At 53.9% G+C, this 20,928-nt stretch overlaps 6 protein-coding genes across 6 annotated transcripts; 3 read left to right on the top strand and 3 right to left on the bottom strand.

Moving 5' to 3' along the window:
- Positions 1-983: 983 nt before the first annotated feature.
- Positions 984-3,587, top strand: GUITHDRAFT_107876 (hypothetical protein; the record flags this gene model as incomplete). Its single annotated transcript, XM_005833188.1, has 16 exons — positions 984-1,046; positions 1,095-1,148; positions 1,191-1,273; positions 1,320-1,350; positions 1,592-1,652; positions 1,696-1,766; positions 1,809-1,884; positions 2,283-2,374; positions 2,420-2,488; positions 2,676-2,717; positions 2,776-2,826; positions 2,878-2,972; positions 3,022-3,096; positions 3,282-3,391; positions 3,437-3,505; positions 3,553-3,587. The coding sequence occupies 16 exons, from the start codon at positions 984-986 to the stop codon at positions 3,585-3,587; spliced, it is 1,077 nt and encodes a 358-aa protein (XP_005833245.1).
- Positions 3,588-4,285: 698 nt separating this feature from the next.
- On the top strand, positions 4,286-6,811 carry GUITHDRAFT_107875 (hypothetical protein; the record flags this gene model as incomplete). The annotated part of the gene is made up of 12 exons (XM_005833187.1): positions 4,286-4,294; positions 4,388-4,432; positions 4,662-4,730; positions 4,777-4,895; positions 5,020-5,056; positions 5,175-5,257; positions 5,323-5,469; positions 5,613-5,844; positions 6,046-6,120; positions 6,163-6,216; positions 6,271-6,537; positions 6,614-6,811. 12 exons carry the CDS (start codon positions 4,286-4,288, stop codon positions 6,809-6,811), a joined length of 1,335 nt encoding a protein of 444 aa, XP_005833244.1.
- A 37-nt stretch (positions 6,812-6,848) lies between these two features.
- On the bottom strand, positions 6,849-7,297 carry GUITHDRAFT_152439 (hypothetical protein). Its single transcript, XM_005833186.1, has one exon. It carries the CDS (start codon positions 7,229-7,231, stop codon positions 6,929-6,931), a length of 303 nt encoding a protein of 100 aa, XP_005833243.1. The 5' UTR covers positions 7,232-7,297; the 3' UTR covers positions 6,849-6,928.
- Positions 7,298-9,040: 1,743 nt separating this feature from the next.
- GUITHDRAFT_70698 (hypothetical protein) lies at positions 9,041-9,373 on the bottom strand (the record flags this gene model as incomplete). The annotated part of the gene is made up of 1 exon (XM_005833185.1): positions 9,041-9,373. A coding segment is annotated over one exon (333 nt), but the record flags the coding sequence as incomplete, so codon positions are not given.
- A 4,021-nt stretch (positions 9,374-13,394) lies between these two features.
- Positions 13,395-14,919, top strand: GUITHDRAFT_107873 (hypothetical protein; the record flags this gene model as incomplete). The annotated part of the gene is made up of 2 exons (XM_005833184.1): positions 13,395-13,400; positions 13,453-14,919. 2 exons carry the CDS (start codon positions 13,395-13,397, stop codon positions 14,917-14,919), a joined length of 1,473 nt encoding a protein of 490 aa, XP_005833241.1.
- Positions 14,920-15,068: 149 nt separating this feature from the next.
- On the bottom strand, positions 15,069-17,992 carry GUITHDRAFT_86779 (hypothetical protein; the record flags this gene model as incomplete). Its single annotated transcript, XM_005833183.1, has 12 exons — positions 17,841-17,992; positions 17,634-17,793; positions 17,324-17,383; positions 17,170-17,218; positions 16,923-16,988; positions 16,814-16,877; positions 16,497-16,571; positions 16,267-16,325; positions 16,047-16,108; positions 15,824-15,935; positions 15,357-15,527; positions 15,069-15,302 (listed from the first exon to the last, which is right to left on the bottom strand). The coding sequence occupies exons 2-12, from the start codon at positions 17,696-17,698 to the stop codon at positions 15,069-15,071; spliced, it is 1,017 nt and encodes a 338-aa protein (XP_005833240.1). The 5' UTR covers positions 17,699-17,793; positions 17,841-17,992.
- Between the last annotated feature and the right edge of the window lie 2,936 nt (positions 17,993-20,928).

The following is a 20,928-nucleotide window of genomic DNA, read 5'->3' as shown; positions in this document are numbered from 1 at the left end:
CCCTCATTCTCCCTCCTAGTGCGTCTTTACTCAGGAGCTTCTAAGTACCACCCCACCCACTCGCCAAAGTGCGACCTCTTTCTCTGAAGCCGAGCAAAGGACCATAGCCATGATCAAATAGACTTTTACTTATAAGATCTTCTTTCTATAGGTCCCACTAGATAGATAGTCACCCACCCCCACCACCTCGGAAAAGCTACGGGTACCCCGTCCCCCAGGATAATCGTTGCCACATATGTGAATCACCCGCTCATTGCAAGGCAGAGCTCTACGCTCAACCCCGCTCTTTGCCCACGTCGTGCTCATGCTCATGCTCATGCTCATGCTCGTGCTCGTGCTCATGCTCATGCTCATGCTCATGCTCATGCTCATGCTCATGCTCATGCTCATGCTCCGACTCGAGATTCAACCTCTCCTCATGCAGCCTGACGCATCCGTTTGTGATGCCTAACATCTCACAACCTCCGCTAGTTATATTCGCGAGCATGACCGGCTCTTCAACTCTCGGGCCGTATCTGGATTGTGCTTGCTTGAGTACCATACCACAATGGACATCGTCTTAATCGTCAAGTTCTTCATTCAAGGCTTAGCGCCGAAACATGAGCAGCACGACGTGACAATTTTTTTTTTGGATAGCAAATCACTCTCTTTCCTTCTTGCTCACGTTTGTCATTTCCAGGAAACTGATTTGATGTTGTATTGATCTCCAAAATACAAGACTCCATGGTCAGTACAGCGCAGACAGGTGAGGAGAGAAGATATTGCTCTGTGAATTTACCTGCGGTAAACATTTTTAATCTAGCGACGCTTCTGTTTGTATTGTTGCTCGTGTCTTTCCCAACCCCAGCTGAAGGTAAAGCTCTTGAGCTGCCTTGTTCAAGCTTGACATGTCTGTTGTCAGGAGGGATTCCCTTACCGCCGCCATGGTAGCGAGGAGCTGACATGCTGTGTGCCTGAGCGTGACTGCGAGAACCTCTAGGGTCATGCTGTGGGGAACCATGGCGTTCGCCAAGACCATCACGACCGTCAAGGACATCGGGATGCTGGTCAGCTCTCAGAGGAAGCTCTTGCGCCGGCTGATCTTGTACCTCCAGGTCGTCGACGTGATATTCAAAGGCGAAGGCGCCATGTGCACTCTATGCGACAAGGTGAGAGGGATGGAAGGGGTTGAGGATGCTCAAGGCTCGTAGGTCATGACGATGATGCTGTCCGGCGAAGCAGAAGGAGGGCTGTCAGACATTGACTGCCGGGCGATGTGCTTTGGCCTCAAGAGGTGAACGAGAACTAGGCTACCGAGCAGATGTGATGTTTTCATCTAGGTGTATCACCATTTGCGACAAGCTCGTCAAAGTAAGAAGCATCTTTCGCCTGTCTTTTCATCTTCAGTTTTTCTGTCTCCTTCCTTTGTTCTTTCTACACGTTTTTCAACCTCATACTTTATTTCCCCTCCCCTACCGCCCCTGTGCCCAATCGCCTCCTCTCATCTGTCCCAGGCTCTTTCAGAGAGCTCCAAGTTTCCATGCGTGGCTGCTGGCTACTGCCCTCAGGCATGTGACTGAGTCCCCGAGGATCGAGTGTGACGTTTCTACAGATCGACGAGTTCGGTGAAGTTCCTAAGTGCAAGTATCACTTTCCTGCTTCATGCGAGGCGAGTGAACTTCCCGTTCCCCTGTCCCTTCCTGACATCTTGCTCAGCCATCCAACATGTGCACCTACAAATTTCCAGGCTGTCAGTTGTCGGACGGTTACAAGAAATGGCGAAAGGTGTGTGTGAGATGTGAAGGAGGAGGAGGTGACAAGGAGTTCAGATGAACAAGATGATGTCGGAGAACGTGGGAGCCCTCGCGAACGCACTCGGCAAAGCTCCCAAGTGTGGAGAACCAGGTGATGTGAGGACAAGGAGATGGGAAAAAGTGTATGAGGGGAGGGGATGGGAGGAGAGGGGAGGGGAGGGAGATCATATTGTGACTGGCCCGGAATAGGAGCGCATCCCTTGTTCTGCATCAACGAGCCGACAGGCTCTGGCTTGTGGGCGATGAGACTCTCCTACGTGCTGGCTCTATGGGCCTGCTTCAAGTCAGTTCATGCCATCGAGACTCCAGGCAAGCCTCACAGGCTCCTCCTGTTTCTCTTCTGCTGCTGCTCCTCCCTTGTTGCTTCCTCTCTTGCTTCTTTCACTCCTTGTGTCCCTCGTGTAACTCGTCCTCTTGGTTTCACCTCTCGTCTTCCTCTCGCCCCTCTCCTTCCGCTCTACATGCTTGCATTGACGGCCATGGCGGCAGGAGGAGACGACGATAGGCAGTGGCTGTCGTTCTGGATCATCTTCCTCATTCTGAATGTGATTGAGAACATGACGGACGTTCTTCTCTCTTGGGTGATGCCTTCGGATATGCTCTTCTCTCCCCTGAGTTTGCGATAGATCCCTTCCTACTATGAGGCCAAGTTCGTGCTGCTGGCATGGCTCATCTTCTTCGAGGGAGCCGACATTGTGAGTTGCTGCTGCTTCCCCTCTTTCAGTCTATCTCCGTCTTTGTCTTACTCTCCATCATCTCCATGCACTTCGTCCTCTCCCTCTCCCTCTCCCTTTCTTTCTCCCTTTCCCTCTTCCTCTTCCTCTTCCTCTTCCTTGTCGTTTCCCCTCCTCGTTTCAGCATGTATCTGACCGGTTCCTCCAGCTCTACCGCAGGGTTCACAGCCTGTTCGAAGTGATCCACGCGGTGAGAAGCATCCGCCCTGTCAGTTTCTCACGAGCACAACATCTCACGAGCTTGTCAGCTGCTGGTCAGGCTGCACGTTATCCCGGAAGTCGTCTACGAGGAGTGGAACGTGAGGCAGTCCCGCTGATGCTCCTGCTGGTGACGAGGAACGTGCGCGCAGGAGGAAGAGTACCTCGAGACGCTGCCGCTGGGACTGGCTGAGACCATCAAAGAGTGCGGAGGGCCTGGTTGCGTCTTCCGCAAGTTTACGAGCAGGTGCGAGAGGAGGAGGAGGATGGAGGATGGACGGGTGACGTGGGGACAGGAGTGACATGGAGGACATGCTGCGAGACCGTCGCACTAAGCAGCTGCTGCGCGCCTTTGAAGATGTCAACCCAAGGTGGAGAATGAGACTATGGGGCGGGGGGAGGGGAAGGGGAAGAGGAGGACAGAGGAGAGATGACAAGGTGGAGGGAAGAAGAGTAGAGGAAGGGCGAAGACAGGGAAGGGACAAGAAGAAGGACAGGAGGAGGCGAAGGAGGAGAAGGAAGGGGCCGAGGGAGGACGATGACTCTGATGGTGTAGGTACGTTGAAGTTCACCTGGTGAAGGCGGAGGGGCTCGCGGCCATGGACGCCAACGGCTTGAGCGACCCCTACTGCCTCCTCAGCCTCGTTCCTACCGCTCGCGAGGAGGGTGAGAGCAGCCGCTGGTTGTCCAGGAGACTGACAAGAAGAGCAGAGGAGATCGAGGACGCGTCGTCTCACGCCCTCACGAGATTCGCGAGGCTGAAGCTGCTCGTACAATCTGGTGACTTGAGAGCGAAGAAAAGGAAGGAAACTGACTCGAGACGTTAGGACTTTCAGCGGTCATCTCTCGCCTCAAGGCATGAAGCTGCCTCTTCTCCTTCTGTCATCGCGGCCTTCACTAACTCGTCGCTCCAACAGTCTCTGATCGGGATGAAGGGAAAAGAGCAGGAGCAGGACGCGCCACAGCCCACACACAAGGAGGCGAATAAACTTTGTCGACCCCTCAAGGGGTTGAAGGTCGAGATCCCTCAAGAAAAGCGTTCTGCTCCCCTGGCACGATCCCGTACCATGTCCACGAGTGCAGCCCTTGAGAGAGAGTAAGACGAGGGAGGAGGGAGGAGGGAGGAGGGAGGAGGGAGGAGGGAGGAGGGAGGAGGGAGGAGGGAGGAGGGAGGGTATGGTCAGAGAGGAGAATGGGGTTCAGGGGTTGAGAGGGAGCAAGGAGGATCGGACTGAGAGCATGCCAGGAAACGACTCACTTCATCGACTTCATGGAAGTCGGAAGGCGACTTGACGGAGGCTGTTAATGTTCGTGCATGCTGCTCCTCCCTCTACCTACACCCCCCTCTTTCCACTTGCTGTTCCTTATAGTGCTCCTGCCTCTTCCTGCTCTCTTGCCCTCCTGCTCTTTCCCATCCCCTCTTACTGCTCTCTTGCCCTCTTGCTCTTTCCCATCCTCCACCCTTTCTACCTCTCTCTCTCTCCTATCTCTCCACCTCCTCCTCGTTTAAACGTGTCACAGGGAGTGAAGAGGGTTCCATCTGCGATTTCTCTTCAGGCAATGTGGAAGGTGAGCCAACTCACATCTTCTTCCCCCTCCTTCCGCTGCTGCTCCTGTTTGAGTTCTTTTCCCCTCGTCTCCTTGACCTTCTTATCTCTTCAGGTTGTGTCGAAGGGACCTCCGTCTCTTCCTGGGGAGTACGCAAAGGTGTGAGAGAGGATTGAACGGAACGGAAGCGAGAGCGAGGGAGACAAAATGGTGGAGGTGGTGGTTGAGGTGGCTGGTGGGAGGAGAAGTACAATCTTTGGGAAGAAGAAATTGGAAAAGAGGAAACGAAAGACAAGGAGGAGAAGGGGAGGGAGAGAGGAAGGGGAAGATGACGAGGAAGTGAGGGAAGAAGTGGGGTGCGGGATTTTTGCATGCTGATGAGGAGCAGGTGAAATCTCGGATAGTTTCGAAGTCCCTCAACCCCAAGTTCGATCAGAAGTTCAAGCTGTACCTCGAGGTACTTGTCTTGCCCTTTCTTCTCCTCCCCTCACTCGCGATTGCAGGGAGGAAACTTGAGCGATCACGGGGTGTATCAGAACCACTCTGCCCCTTTCACCATGTTGCGCGTACAAATGTTCGACAATGATAAGCTCTCGCTCGACGACTTCATGGGTGAAATCAGGTTAGCCCTCATACAACACTTCCTCCCCCTTCTCCTTCTTTTCCTGCTCGCGTCTCATCAGTCCTTGTGTCCTCCTCCTCCATGACCTCTCGACCTCCTTTCTTCCGCTGATTCAACTTGGCAGAGTTCCACTCTGCCCCCTCATGACTTGCCGTACGCTGGTGAGCTCAGGGGATGAGGGGAGAAGGGGCAGGGGAAAAGAAGGAGGAGGGAGAGGCGAGGGAGATGGAGGGGAGGGAGGGAGGGAGGGGAGGGATGTATTGACTCAGTTTCATGCAGGAGGGATGGTTCGACCTCGAGGATCCGGAAGGAGCCTACGAGGAGGAGGAGCCGGTGAAGGGGAGGGTTTACCTCCGGCTCAAGTGAGTGAGAAGGAGGAAGATATGTCTGGCGGAAGGGACAGGGCGCCAGGTCTTACTGGGAGCAGGTGGAATCGAGATTGTCTGCTGGAAGGGAGCCTGCGGCCCAAGGGGAAGCAACGAGAGATCAAGATCAGCGACCTCGACTCTCCTCTCGCTCCCTCCCGTGGGATGAATGTGCAGAACAAGTTCCTCGACGACGAGGCGAGCATCAGGTGATGGTGGAGCAGAGGGCGCGAGAAAGAGCCGGGAGGACGAATGGAGGAAGGGAGGAGGACAAGTGGAGGAGATCAGGGTTCTAGTGAATGAGAGAGGAGGGAAGGGAGGAGAAGGGAAGTCGTAAGTGACTGGCGTGCAGGAATGGTATTGCTGTGTACACGAACTCGATTCCGAAGCACTTGAACGTCAAACTTGGAGCTGCTCGGGTGGAGGAGGGAGAGAAAGGAGCGTCGGAGGGCAGGGAGACAGCGAACGTGGAAATCTACAGCCCTGCCATCAAGCAGAAGGAGGAGGCTGATGCTGAGACTCCCATCGATAAGATGGTGAAGGACAAGTGCAAGCAAGTCAAGGACGGGCTGGACCTGCTCGAGGTTTTCCTTGTCCTCCTACTCGTTGTCTTCTTCGTCGTTCACGTCGTCTTTCTCTTATCAAAACCTTCTCCCTCCCCTTTCTTTCCTCTTCATTTCAAAGCCTCCCCTTCCCCTTCCTCTCCTCCTTCTTCCCCTCATCCTCATCTTCGAGCTGCTTCTCCCCTTGTCTGTGGGCGCTGTCGTGTGTTGACCTGGTTGCAGATGAAGAGGAATGAGCTTCACGCCAAGATGAATCAGATGCGCTCCAACCTCTTCAACCGCACGGCTGCCCAGCAGGTCCCTGGACTTGTCTCCTTGTCTTGCTCACCATCTATGCAGGACGAAAGTGATTGGGTCAAAGGCGTGTTCACGCTGGACAAGTCCATAGACCAAGTCTGATTCATCTTCACCTCTCGGGGGCCTCTCCCGTCGCTGACCTGCTGCTAGGTGGAGGAAGCTCCTTCCAACATCGAGATCAGAAATGCGTTGAAGCAAGTCCAGGAGAGTTCCTTGCTGCTCAGGAAGAGAAACATGTTGCTGAAGCAGAGCTTGGAGAAGGGCAGGGCCCAGCAGCGATTCGAGCTGGCGAGGACAGAGGATGGCATGCTTACTGTTGTGAAAGCTGACGGAGATACGGAGAGCGAGTCTCTCAAGGAAGGAGATGTTGTGCATGCGATGCAGGGTCAAGATGTTGCTATCGTGACGGATGCTGAGGTGACGTCTATCTCACTGCCTCTCACCTTTCTTGTCATGTTCTCCATGACTCTCACCTACTCTGACCTCATCGCAGGTCTTCTCTCTACTCGAGAATCATGCTACCGTCGTGGTCACAGTGATCCGCGACTCGACTACCTCCCTCGACCTCGATGTCACTGCGAGCAGCCTCGTCTTGGTCGACTCGCAGGTCGCCCCGTCGCATGCTTCACTGTCGAGGTCCAACACACTTGTCAAAGAGCTGCCAAACCACGACGAGGTTGTCGTGCTGTGAATGCTTGTCACTCTGAGGGGCAGTTTTTGTATCTTGGTTCACTCCAATTCTGTTTATTTTGAATATGTATAATACAACAAGAAGAATGTTTCAATGGTGGCACAGGCATCGAGAGGTCTACAGCTCTTGAGACAACTCAGCTCCGACTTGTCTGTTTCTTTGCCGTCTCCACTCGTTGACGCTGACGCAGTCAATCACCTTCTCGTCCAGCTTCACTCGGTTTCCTCGTCCTCTCTTGACAAAGTGTGCTGGAGGAGGCGAGGACTCGATGCTGTCCTGCCTGCAGCTTGAAGCGGTTGTTGGAAGGAACCATTCGGTGGATTGGATAGAGATACGGTTGGCTCGGGGGCGATCTGCTGGGCTAGATTGATGCAAGATCTTCACATGAGGGGCATCGATCATGATGTCGGTAGAAACCATAGTGGAAAAGGAGGAAGAGGTATCAGCGACCTGAGCGTTGACGACAAGTGCGTGGAGGGAGCAGGGAGGAGAGCAAGTGAGCGAGGATGCGCGAGGAGGTCGGTTGAAGTTGCGAGGGGGACGGGGCCAAGGATCCCGTGACTCCTCCGATTGATCCCGTGAGCCACCCACGTGTACCACCTGTCGGCCCGCCGCTCCGAAGGGGTCTATCGAAAAGATCTCTTTTCAGTTTTCATGTTGAGTACGAAAATGAAGCCTCCAAATATTGGGTCCAAAGTTCAAGTTTGAATTGAGAGAGTTGAAGTATTTTGCAACCCTTCAAATTCTGTGTAAGGTTCTGCTTGTGCTGTAGTAAATCAGAACAGCGATGCTGAAGCGTTGTATCTTCCCCCTTATCATCTGAGTGGTCCGTCAGGGTCTGCAGATCCCTTTATCTACTTATTGAACCACTCGAACAATCTCTTGCCTTCACCCCTATCGTAACCTCAGCTCAGGTATACTTGGAATAGTTGCCCCGGAGCCCATCGCCGTGAGAGTCAACTGTGCACGGAGATCTTCTCCGTGTGCAGCCTCCACTCCCCGAGCCCGCGTCAGAGTCCTCAGATCGGAGCGCCGGCGACGCAGTAGTGCCGTGACCTGCCTCAGTGTCTTCGCCGGGTTCCGGGCGGCTCCTCCATGCCGGGCCCGGACCTCGCGCGAAGCCTAGTAAGTGCTGTATGAGGGACTTGAAGTTTAGTTGAGTAACTGGATTTACTCAATATGATAAAAAGAACCATGCTCTCACAACACCCGTGAAAATCATATGCAGGAAGGGGGTACCTTTATAATTCTTGTTGAAATAATCGAGGTCCCAAGTCAAGGGGTACGCGTATGGATATTGACGGGTGGAGAGGAGGCCGTCCTGTTTTTATAATTTCTTTTTAAGTTGAGCATCACATCGGAGGGGGTACTTCACTTGACCCCCTTCTCATCCCTGTTTCCCCCTGTACCCCTGGTCTCCTACCTCTCAAAGTATCACATTCACCCTTTGCTCCTCCACCCACCAATGAAATTTTGTGAACATACACCTTTTCGATTGAAAAAGGATTCTTTTGATATTCGAAACGACGTGTTTTAGGGTGATCGCTGACACTTGACGTCAGCATCATCGGGGTTCCTGACTTCCAACAAGACCCCGCCCTCTGCTCCCCCGACAGATCAGTTCGATCCTTCTCGTCCTCACCCCCTCCCCGCCCTCCCACCGCTACAACCTATCTCCTTGATAACCTCCCGCATCTTCTCACTTCCCCTTGACCTGCTTCTTTACTCCCGCAGACATCCGATATCCTTGCAAGAGATGGTCAAAGGTACACTGTTGTCCAGAGCATTCGTGTCGCAATTCAGGAGACGCCTTGTACACACGCAGGCAGCAGGATCTCGCCAATGCAGCACGATATTGCTATCATCCCACGACGCGATCAGTTATGGTGAAGAGGACCATCATGGTTGCTTCGAGTTTCTCCCACAATGGTGCAGCAAATACAAGAGGCACTCCCATAATTTCGTTATGAACACAGAATCAAGTCACGTTCTTCCGACCTCCCGTCCTGTTATGCCAGGATCGTTTGCTAACTACATTGTCAAGAGACGAAGACGCTTTCTTCTCTCCCCGAGGGACAATCAGTCCATGTGAAAAAGCTACTTACAGTAGATCATCTATGTATAGTTGTAACAAAGAGTGTATATTCTTCCAGCATGGTCGCGATCGTAGTTGAGTTGGAATGCCACGCGTGTACACAACATGTATTCTCTTCACCAATGAGATCCTTCCTACAACTCTGACTTGGCTTTGTTGCCAAAGTCGATGAGCTCCACATCAAACCTGAGGGTGGCGCCAGGAGGAATCTTCTCTCCAGCTCCTCTGTCTCCGTAGGCATTCTCAGCCGTGCAAGTCAAAAGAGCTCTCTCTCCTTTCTTCATGGTAAGGAAGGCTTCGTCCCAACACGCGATTACTTGTCCTTGCCCGATGGTGAAAGAGAAGGGATCGCCCCGATCCCGTGAGCTGTCGAACTTGCTTCCATCGAGCAGGGTTCCAGTGTAGTGAGCCTTGACGAGGTCTCCCTTTTGCGGGGTTGAGTCTCCTGAGCCGGGAGAGATGATCTGCTTGATCAGGCCCCCATCCTTTTTCGAGCCCACGTCGATCTTCTCAGCCGTGGCCGCCAGCTCGTCGAGCTTCTTCCTCTCTTCCTCTAGTTTGGCCTTTTCAGCAGCTGCTGCCTCCTCTGCTTTCTTCTTCTTCTCTTCCTCTGCTGCCTTGATCTCTTGCAGCTTTGGTTTCACAAGTGTCTCCCAACCGGCTTTAACCGCTGGGGAATTCTTGGCAAGGAACTTGAAGAGATCCTTCTGAGTCAGCGCCCCGGCGAACTGTGTCGGCTTCGATCCGGCTTTGCACAAGAAGACAGCTGGTTCGCTGCTGTACTCATCAATCGGAAACCGTTCGGCATCATAGTGATTCTTGCTTGTGTCAAGCTTGCCCAAAGAAACTCCTTCGACCTTCTCCAACGCCGCTGCAACCTTGTCGAATATGGTCAGAACTTTCTGGTTATCGTTGGACCAAGGTTTGTAGAGCAGGAGGAGAACATCTTCTTTTGCAGTGATGTCATTCCACTTGCTCTCGGCAAGAGTCTTCCACACAACATGCCGCACAGTCCCACGAACATGCTCTCCCCCTGGAACCACTTCTGATTTGTAAGAGGGCTCAAGCTTCCCATCAAGGAAACGTTTGCAGAACTCAATGATTTTTTCCTTGGTGAAAGAATCTCCTTCGAAGGCATATCTCTTTGCCTTGGCATCGAAGCTCTCAGCGATTCCAAATGCAGGGAACTTGTCTTCCACAAGCCCAAAGTCTTTGAGCATGTAATTCTCAGATTCCGCGAAGCGGAGGAATGCAATCTTGCCACTAAGCTCCTTCGCGACTTCCTTGAACATCTCAAGATCTTCTGACTTGGTACCCGGATACACATGGGCGATCGGGATTCCAACGCTGTCGAACACTTCTCTTTTCTTCCAGGTGTAGTTGAAGAGCTCTAGACCCCAGCTCAGCCCAATGACTTGTTTCGCTAGTGCCGTGGAATCGGAGCCCAGCGCTGCGGTCTGAGGATTTGATCCATTCACCCAGACCCGCATGTTTCCTGGCGCAAGTCCCAAGAGTTTCTTGTCAGTGTACATGAAGCTCGCCTGACAAATCAGATTCAGTTGACCCCCTCCACCTTGATTCCAACATCACCTTCCCCCGCAGGGTCTGTGCGGCTTTCTTGGCTGCAACATACTCACTGGAGTCGGTCGCCTTGGACATCAGACCACCCTTGACCGCAACGAGAACAGAAACTGCGTTCTCCTCGATGAAATGATTGACCTCGCTGTCCGTGCTCACCTTGCTGAGCGCTGGGGGCAAATGTGCCTTGATCGCATTTGCAATGTCGTCGTTACTCCCCTTGGCCGCCATCACCTCATCTTGCTCGCCATTCCTAGAGATGACGAAGAAACACTCCGGCACGCACGTGATGTTGTAGCGCTTTGCCGCCGCCTTGTCCTCCCTCGCGTCAATGTAAATGAAGACGTTGTTTGTCTGGTTCCCCCCGAGTTCTTTTGCGGCTCGGATGAAGCCTTGCCGGGTGTAGGCACACATATTGCACCTACAACCATGTGAGCGATCCCTACATATCTCCTCCTCCTCCTCCTCCTCCTCCTCCTCCTCCTCCTCCTTCTCCTCCTCCTCCTCCTCCTCCTCCTCCTCCTCCTCACCAGGGCAAGTAGGCGTGCACGAAGGCTACTTTGCCTTCCTTGACAGTCTTGTCCACGAGTTCGACCGTCCCCGGGAGCATGATTGACTTGGGCAACACCTCGTAATCGTTTTCGAAAGCTCCTCTGTATTGCAAAGAACAGAAAAAATCAGCCAGCCAAGAGGGTGACACAATCATGCGCACCCCTCGTCTTCATCCTTCCACCTCGACCAATCTGGCTTCAGAATGTTCAGGATTTCCTTATCAGTTGTAAGCTTGTCGAAATAGTGAGGGTGCGCTTTTTGTAGTCTGTCATTACAAGTATCAGCAATGCTTGCGACATCCACGTCTAAGTGTATGGAGAGAGAGGGATGTCGAGGAGAAGAGAGGAGAATATAGGGAGGGGGCTGAACAAGATTCAATGTTCGAAGGCGATGCAAAGAGGGGTAGTTGGCAAGATGCTCACATGCAGACTTCTTCTCCTCTTTGTTGCTTGCAGTGACTGGCCGACGGTTTGATCGGTTCTCTCAACTCAAAGTCTGTCTTATGTAAGTTCCCATCACTCCCCTTGCAGGAGAACAAGAATCGATCTTCGGTGTGACCCACGCTCCTGTCACTTGCGCATTCAACAGCGATGGTGACATAAAGTCTTTCCTTGTCTTGTGCCCACCGCAACTTCTCTTGCTTTTCCCCTGTCACCATCACAGCGGCACAAAGAACCAGCGCTGCCACCCTCGTCCTCCACTGCATGGCGACGATACTCTAGCTCAGTGCGATCGGTCGTCCATGTGCCCTCAGGGTGGGTAGGGTGGTGAAAAACGTAGGGTCCTTGTTTTGGGTGGGGTAGTGCATTATTCAACAACAGTTACTTAAGTTTGACTCATCTTAGTTGATAAAAGTTTTCTATGAATGAACGAGATTCCAATGCTGCCAAGAAATGGGTTTCTTTGCTTTCGTAGCCCAAAGGGGGTAGGGTAGTGAAACAATATGGGTGGGTAGTCTGAAGTTGTTGTAATGAGGTGCATTGGCGTGCTGTATGAGCCTGAAGAAAGCTCCACACGAGGGGGTGGGGTACCAATGAACCCGTTATTGACAGAACTTTGCTATCTGGGAAGTACCGGTCAATGGAGTGACATCTTCAAAACATGGGTAGGGTTGGGGAGTATGACGTGGGCAGGGACCTCGGAATGTTCGATGGGCCTTCAGACTCCTCACCCGGTAAGTCTCAGTGTTTCGGCACCTCGGGCTCCGGGCCCGGGAATTGTGTTTATTCTGGGGCGGGCCTGTTCATGCCAGACAACGGTTGTGACAGTTTCACTCACAATGAGGATACAAGCGGGGGGATTCTTGGGGGTGGGGGTAGAAGGACGAGAAAGTGAGGTTGCGATAGAACCTATCAAGGGTGGGTGAAAGACAGGGTTGGATAGGGTGGGGGTCATGAAGAAGATCAAATGAGGTGGGTGGTCGATGTAAACAGGTTGCTAAAAAAGGCCGAGAGGTTGCAGAGGAGGCAAGTACCCCTCCCATTCTCATGATGTCCTGGGTGGGTAGTTCCAGATATACCATTTTATGGCGGTACCGAGACGAGATCAGTCGGGGCCGTACATCCAGATCGTACCGAGATAACAAATAACTATTTTAAGATATACGAAAAATATATTATTCGATATATTATGAGGGTCTGATGACGAGGCCATGTGTACTGCAACCCCCCAAAAATACTTATACACATAAATGTTTTAATGCTATAAATCCCGGTACAGAGCTCTGTGGTAATCTAGACTTATCTCATGCGAGCGGTCGTTTCTTGTGGCCTTAAATTCAGTATTTCACTATAAGAGTTTTTCTATTGTACATGTTGGTACAAATAATTGTTTTAAGAGAAATATAGCATTTCAGTCTTACTTTAAGCCCACAATTCTATTTACACATCCCCTGCCCCCATCTGTCGCCTCCGGCTCCCGTAGGACCCTGCTCCTCCTCCTCCACCACCTGCTCCTCGCCGTTCATCTTCTCTCCTCCTCTCTCTTCCTTCTACAGTCTTCTGAGAGTCAACTTCCAGTAACCCGTCAGCTATCTACTGTACTTGATCAGCTCACCCGACAGCTCGCGCGGTCACCAACCACCACTCCTCACTCCTTCCACTCCTTTGGAGTCTTGGGTGGGGAGTGGCAGGGAAGTTGCGAAGCATCTGCTTGCATTGTTTATCTTCCCGTTTCGCATCTTCACATTCTCAACTTTTCCGGTTTCCTGGCATGGTCGGACAGATGATTTTGCTTCAGTTAACAACATTTTCGTATGCTTTTTACTCACCATCGCTGGCGTTTTCCATCTCTATGCATGCTCCTACAGCAAGGTCTCTTACCATGCAATCCGTTGGATCACATAGAAGAAAAACTGCAATGAAGGTACGCAACATTTCTGACAAGGTGCGGAGTTTTGTAGTGACGTTTGCTGCAGGCAGCAAGTTTCCCTAAGGACTTCAGCTTGAACCGGCTGACATCGTTCTCGTTCTTTGAGAGTGATCAGAAGGTGTTGAGGGAGACCATTCCATCCGGCATGGATGCTTCACAACATCTCTCCAATCCTCACTCTGTCAAGACCGATTTGCTCCCCTGGATGATTTCCTTAGCCATTCTTGTCACTGCCAGCTTCACATCAGGGTCGAACCTCCCTGCGATTGTCCTCGGGATAGCAGAGATGATGTTCTTTGGCTACAACTGCTTGCAAGCGAGTGTGCTCGAGACCCCGATGGAGCCGGAGCCCGTCGCACGAGACCTTGACGAGCTGTGGGACATGATCCTGTCCTCCTCCCACTGCACGCGGCAGTTCCTCTCGGGATGGTTCTATGACTCCAAGTTCGAGTCCATCACCGTGGAGGACGTTCACAGCTTCCTGACGTGGGCCACGTTCAGCACGACCTACGAGGTGCTGGACGAAGACAAGAAGTGCAGCATCCACCGAATCTTCGTCAAGATCCAGGAGCAGCTCAACTACGAGTTTCCCACCCGTCTGCCGAGCCAGCAGCCTCTCCCTTGCATGAGGTTTACCATCGAGCCGTTGCTGTACAAGCACAAGCCCATCGTCTTCTACCTCGTGTGCCAGTGGCTGCTAGGAGCAGCGGCTGGCTTCCAGCTGAGGAAGGAGGGCTTCGCCAAGCACGTGGATGGGGAAATCAGTTACTGGATCCGCCTGCCGGAGTGCGAGGAGAGCAGGAAGAAGAAGCCGATCGTGTTCGTGCATGGCGTTGGGGTTGGTCTCATCACCTACCTGTCCTTCCTCAAGGAGCTCATGGTGAACGACTGCCCCATGATTCTCATCGAGCTCCCCCACATTTCCTGCACCATCAGCCCTGTTGTCCCTTCCATCGACGACCATCTCTACGGCATCGAGAGGATCTTTCAGCGCTGGGAACTGCAGGACGCGTTCTGGGTGGGCCACTCGTACGGGTCTGTCGTGCTCTCCTGGATGGTGCAGCACCTGCCCGAGCGGGTTGCGGGGATCGGGCTCATCGACCCAGTGGTGATGATGTTGAACCTAAAGGACGTGCTGTACAACTTCCTCTACAAGAAGACGCAGGACAACGACAGGAGGAAGCTGGGAAACAAGCTGGGAGATCTCATCGGGTCGGAGCTCTACCTCAACAACGCCCTCCGCCGCAACTTCTGGTGGTACCGCAACATCCTGTGGGCGCAGGACCTCCAGAAGCAGAACATCCCCTCCCTCGTGTGCCTCTCCGAGCACGACGAGATCGTTCCCTCCCATGCCGTTCACAGGCACATCGAGCAGCACGCCTCTCGCCTCGGGCAGCACAACTGCGTCAGGAGCTACACCATGAGAAACGCCAACCACGGGCAGATGCTCTTCGACCGGGACATCAGCCGCGACCTCGCTAGCCGCCTCTCAAGCGTGTGGAGAGAGTTGTGAGCTCTCAGACTCTCTGATGCTCCTCCTCGCGTGTCTGCTGGGGTCGAGCTGCTTGTGATTTAGTGTAACAATCTGTTGAAGGATAAAGAAGTCGAGATACTTGATACCCTCGCTTACTGTACAACCCTCCTCCTTCAACTCCAAAAACCTCAGACGTTCAAACAGGGAAAAACGCTCATGGAGACAAGTAGGCAGAAAACACAGCCTCGTTCCTCGTCAGCTCTGCACATACTCATCAACCTCCTCACCTCTCCCTCAGCTGCCTCACCCGTCTCAAGCGCGAACAAGTACATCTCAAGAATGATGCGGGGGAACTTGGTCTTGAAGTAGAGCATGTACCCGTCCGGCACTCCTCCCAGCATGTCCTGCACGGCCTGCGGCAGCTCCCTGCAGTGGCGTTAGGTGAGGAGCAACATGGCACAGCGAACAAGAATGACAAGGAGCGAGAGCATGTCCAGAGAGAGGAGGAAGATGGAGAAGAGGGGAGGGAGGAGGGCGTGCCTGAAGTGATTTTTCTTGTTTCTGATCGCCCGCAGGAGATCTCTAAGGGAGTTGTAGTTGTACTTCCTCCTCCTGCCAGCAGGGTCAGAGCAGGGGAAGCGTCTTGTCTCAGGTACTCGAGCAAGGTTGCAATGAAGCTGCTGTCAAGCTGAAGGTTCCAAGGGCTCGCGAACACCTTTCAGATGAAGCGTCAACACAGAAAGTAGCAATTAGTTGAGATGGAGGAGGAGGAGGTGGTGGTGGTGGAGGAGGAGGAGATAGTGGTAGTAAAATATTGCGATTTTTCTAATAGACGAGCAGGTGGACGAGATAAACGTAATAGAAGAAGTGAAGGATGGGAGGCAATATGGGGAAGAGGAAGAGGAAGACGAGAATTGAGACGAGATTGTACAGGGCTGACAACGAAGGAGTAATCATCTTTGTTCCTCACCATCTGCGCTCTTCTCTCCATGGCCGTTACCAACAAGGAAGACGCATCCTCGTTCTCCACACGGTCCGAGCAATCAAGCAGAAAGCTGAGAAAGTATAAGAGCGCGGGCAACGAGCAAGAGGGAGCGGAGAGCGGGAGCAGACAAGAAAGGGAGGCGATATGAAGGAGGAAGAGAAGGGAGACGAGCAGCAGTCACCGGAGACATGTTGCTTTGCTCCAAAAGAAGGGATGCTTCCTCGCCTCCGCTGCCGTCGGTCTCTGCGAGATCAATCCAATGACATGAGGAGCAAACGCTCAAAAGGAGGAGGAGGAGGAGGAGGAGGAGATTTGGGAATGGGAAGAGAAAGGAGAGGGAGAGGGAGGAAGGGCAATGTTGAAATTTGTCGGAGGGACACGAGCGAGGAGATCTGAATTACCTTGGACGAGTCATGACGAATGAGCTCAGCGATCAAGTCCTGAGCTTCCGGCCAGTGATCTGAAGGAGAGAGAGTGAACATGAAGCAGGCAAGCTCTTGCCGATGCAGGACGAGGGGGGAGAGGAAGGCGGCGACAAGGAGAGGGAGAGGGGAAAGGAGGGGGCCAGCAAACACAAGACAACACAAGTGGGGAGGACAAGAGCGGACAGGAGGGAGTTGCTTGTATGGACCTAGCAACGAAAGGTTTGTTCGATCTCGCACGATGTTTGAGTCTCGTTCAAGCCACTCGCCAAACGCGTGATGACCTAGAAGAAGTGCAAAAGACTCAGGAGAATGAAAATGCTACGAAATAAGAACGACTAAGAGAGGAGAGGAGAGGAGAGGAGAGGAGAGGAGAGGAGAGGAGAGGAGAGGAGAGGAGAGGAGAGGAGAGGAGAGGAGAGAGAGGAGAGAGAGGGGAGGAGAGGAGATGAAAAGGGCACTTTAGGAATATTAGAAGGAAATGCAAGATGAAGCGAAAGGAGCAGAGCTGGAAGATGGAGGGAACCGTGAGTGAGGACGTAGTAGAAGATGCAGCCAACAGCGAAGATGTCAACAGACTTGGTGCACCTCTGAGAGCAGCATCAGCACGACATGCAGGCTTCTCCTGCCCTCACCTGCTTCAGCAGAAGCTCAGGCGCTCGCCATCCCATGGTGCCCGCGTGAACCGTGTCGAAGGAGGACTGGGGAGGGAGTGGGAAGTTACTTTCTGCGTTGTTGTGCATACCTTGCATCCCCATCCTCCTCCTCCTCTTGCTCCTCCTCTCCATTCTTGCCGTTTTCTTCTCTGCTCGACCTCTTTACTCTTCCTTCCGTCGCACTCGTGTCTCTCCTCTCCTCTCTCCCCTTTCTCCTCCTTGTAACCTGGCCATTGTCCAGGCGCTTTGAGAAGCCCATGTCAGAAATTTTGATCCTGCAAGAAAGTCACGCTCGAAATCCTCGTCCCCCATCACTTGTTCATTCCTCCTTGTCTTCCTTCTCTCCCTCCTTGTCCTCCTCTCCCCATCCTCCGCCTCACCTTCCAGCGGCCGTCAGCAAGACGTTCCCTGGCTTCAAGTCCCTGTGGACGATTCCCATGCTGAAAGGAAATCCGCTCAGGAGGACAACCGAGAGGAACAAAAAGCACAAAAAAGACGGAGAAAGGAGAGCAGGTAGAGTTAGGGGCATATGGTGCACAAGGGGCAGGAGGAGCAAGAGCAGGAGCAGGAGTAGGAGTAGAAGGACGAGAATAAGGAGAGGAAGAATCAGTAGGAGGATGAAGAGGAAGGGGAAAGGAGCGAATAAGAAGCAGGGCCAGCAGCTTGTCTCCACTGGGGTTTTTGATTCACCTGTGGAGGAAGGAGACTCCATCAAGTAGATCCGCCAGCAGCTGCTGAGCTCGATCCACCTCCATCCATCCCTGCGCGCTTCCGACACAGACGTCTCGTGCTCCAGTGCTCTTGTTCACGTTGCTCTCGGAGGGAGACGAAACAGGCTCTTGCTGCGCAGCTTGAGAAGGATGGTGAGTGACAGAGCTATTTCAAGGAAGAATTTACCTCCCTCCTCTTGCCTTCTGCAGAACTCCGCGCTGATATCAGAGCTGTTGGCGTTGCTATGCTCCTCGACGTGGCTGGCTAGGCTCGTGTCGCAGAGCTCAAGGGCGAGGTAGATGAAATCTCCGTCCTCCTCCTTGGCGAAGTAGCGCGTGATGTTTGGATGCGCGTCGGCCTTCATCAGCAGGTCAACCTGAACCAGCAGTCAGTCAGTCAGTCAGTCAGTCAGTCAGTCAGTCAGTCAGTCAGTCAGTAGCTCTTGCCTCTCCAAGCGCTACGTCGACGAAGGTCGACAGCAGGCGTTTGACCGCAACTTTTCTCCCGTCCAGCTCCCCAACGTAGACGATGGTCCCTTGGCTCCCGTGCCCCAGGATGCTTCCAGTGTGCACCCGCAGTCGACCCACCCGAACTTCTCCCTGTCCCTCCTGCGCGTGAGTTCCTTCCCCCGCATCCTCCTCCTCCATCCTCCCCGAGGAGACTAGGGAAGAAGCTCCAACCACCTCTGCTGAGTCTCGTTGAGACCTGGCTATCGCCTCCTTCCTCCGCCGCAGGTTCTTTCCTCCCCTCGCCCCCCCCTGCCTCTTCTTCTGCTCTCCTCCAGCCTGGCTGCCGGCCCCAGCATGCAAACTCTGCTGCTCCTGCTCCTGCCACCGATGTCCAATCTCGATGTACGTTCCAGCGAGCAGGAGGAAGAGGATCAGGGAAGAGAAGAAAATCACATTGACCTCCGACATGCCGCACTCGCGCGCGAGCCAGGTCACCACCCGCCATGCCAGCTCGGCTCGGGACGCATGTTCTCTTCCTCCCTCTTCCTGCCGAGTCCCCTGACGACCCGCGTCCTTCCCCGCTGCCTCCTCAACTGGCCCTGAGGGAGGCGGCGCCTTCGACGCTTCTTCCGGCTGAAGCCTCACGTCTGCCTCCGAGAAGTTGGAAGGCTGCACCCTTATCCCGCTGGCCTCGGGCTGAACTTCAGCTGAGGAGGGGTCGATGGCGAGCTGGGTGTCCTCTAGCTGGGCATACTGGGAGAGAGCCTTGAGAGGGGTCGAGAGGGGATGGAGACCTTCCATGCAGGAAGGGAAGTTCGACTCGCTGAGGATACACTTGTCCTGCAGCCTCAAGTCCTCCTCCAGATGGGACGTCGACGTGGCCCCCGGACTCCCTTCAAGCTGCGCAATCTTCTGCTCGATCCTCCTCCGGTTCTGCTGCCCCATCCAGCTCCACCAGCTCATCCTCTTCCTCGCTTCCTCGTCCTCGTCCTCTGCCGAGCCTGCGGGTGTCGAGATCAACCTGTCGGCCGGTTGCAAGACTCCGTTGACAGCAAACAGCTGCGAGCCATGGAGCTGTATGTATTGGAGGTCTTCCCCGACCAGCATGCGGCTCTTCCACAGATCGACGTTGGAGCTGAAGACAACTGGCAGTCAGCGCCGTGCATTGAAAGTTGGAGGTCAGAAGCAACAAGAGCAAAAAGCGCAGAATCAGGAGCAGGAAGGAGGAGCAGATGGAGGAGCAGCAGGAGCAGGAGCAGCCCGGATATCACCTGAGTGGGGCTGAGGCAGGGAAGACGAATCTCTCGACCGCCACGTCATTCGCTCCTATGACAAGAACAGCCATAGGAGGGGCAGGAAGCTGCTGCCACCACTCAAGCATACCAGTCATAATGTCCACAGCGTACAACGTGCCCTCATGGTAGAAGTAGGCCCCTGGGTCTTCCATCCCCGAGACATCCATGTTGGGGTCATGCAGACTGTCCTGGAGGTGCCGGACGGTCGGAAAGTAGGACAGGCGGGCCCGCCAGCTCTCCTCCTTGGAGCGCGGATGCACAGCCTTGACAAAGTACTCGTAGCGGCCCACGAGCAGGTTCCCAGCTGCGGTCTCCTCCCGGAAGCTGCGCAAGAAGTCCCCGTCCTCCTTCTCATCGACCGACACGTCGGAGAGGACGGTCCCCGAGTCCCGCGAGACGATGTAGAACTGCGAGCGCTTCTGAGCCACGTACAAGGAGCCGTCGTCGGCCACGAACGGGGAGTTCTCAACAAGGTCCTGCAGTGAGATAGGCAGTCGCTGCAGCCTGTGGACAGGAAGCGAGGTGAGGGGGCAAGGAGAGGCAGTCGCGCAGTCACCTGGACGTCTTCTTGGAGAAGAGGTACAGGGAGCCGTCGGTGTTAGGGATGAGGACGTCGTCGAAGAACACACTCTCGTTCTGCCATGATGACAGCAGCGGGCCCTCCAGGTCCAGCGACCTGCAGAAGTGCTCGCTATCAGCGCCGTGGCATCACAACGTGACAGGGCATACCAAACCTTGGACCCCGTGTCAGCCTTGACTGCCGTCACAGTCCCGTCGACACAGGCAACGAGGGCTAGGGGAACGCCCCTCCTCCTGGGTCGAGCCCCAGCCACGCTGCCTGCCGCCTCGCTCCTCGTCGAGAGGGAGGACCCTTCCGAAGGAGCCGAGGTTGCTGCTGCTGCTGCTGCTGCTGCTGCTGCTGCTGCTGCCAGCCAAGCAAGGGAGCGCATGAAGGAGCATTTCATTGCCGGTCCGATGAAGGAGCAGCGAGCTGATCAGAGCCTCTACGACATTCAAAGACTGAAGAAAAAGTCAGTAGAGCCTCAGGTGCGTCCTCGTAAAGATTGTATCAGGAGGCGGGTGGAGGGAGAAACTGTTGAAAAATAAGTTGAAGACACGTAAAGAAACGAATCAGTAGAGACGATAGGACAAAGGTGAAAGGCGGGCAAAGGGAGTCGGCGGCGCAAAGGACAAGGGAGAGCAGACGAATTCAAAGACAGTCGTTGTGCGCATGCTGTTGTGTATGGAGAGGCGAGGGAGTGAAATTCTCAGATAATACAGCACAAAGAGGGTAAATTGTGGGCACAATGAAGTCAACAACGATGAATGGGAGGAGAGGTTGAGTGGTGTGGGAGCTATGGGCATTCAAAGCTCGAAGGAAGAGAAAGAGAAAGAGATCAAGCTGCAGATGGCAGGGAAACCAAACGAGAGAGAAATATGGAAGGTATGCAGGGAGACAGGCACGAGCAGGACAAGATCTGAGCTGCTGCCGCTGCCCCCGCCCCGCACGGGGGCTGCCGGAGCATGGAG

The sequence above is a fragment of the Guillardia theta genome (assembly GCF_000315625.1).
Source record: "Guillardia theta CCMP2712 unplaced genomic scaffold GUITHscaffold_31, whole genome shotgun sequence".
NCBI classification, from domain to species: Eukaryota; class Cryptophyceae; order Pyrenomonadales; family Geminigeraceae; genus Guillardia; species Guillardia theta.
The sequence above is the reverse complement of the archived record's forward strand: the minus strand, read 5'-3'. Positions and strand labels throughout refer to the sequence as shown.

Excerpts from the sequence above, each read along its gene's own strand:
- GUITHDRAFT_152439 (XM_005833186.1), bottom strand. The coding sequence starts at position 7,231 with ATGGTTTCTACCGACATCATGATCGATGCCCCTCATGTGAAGATCTTG.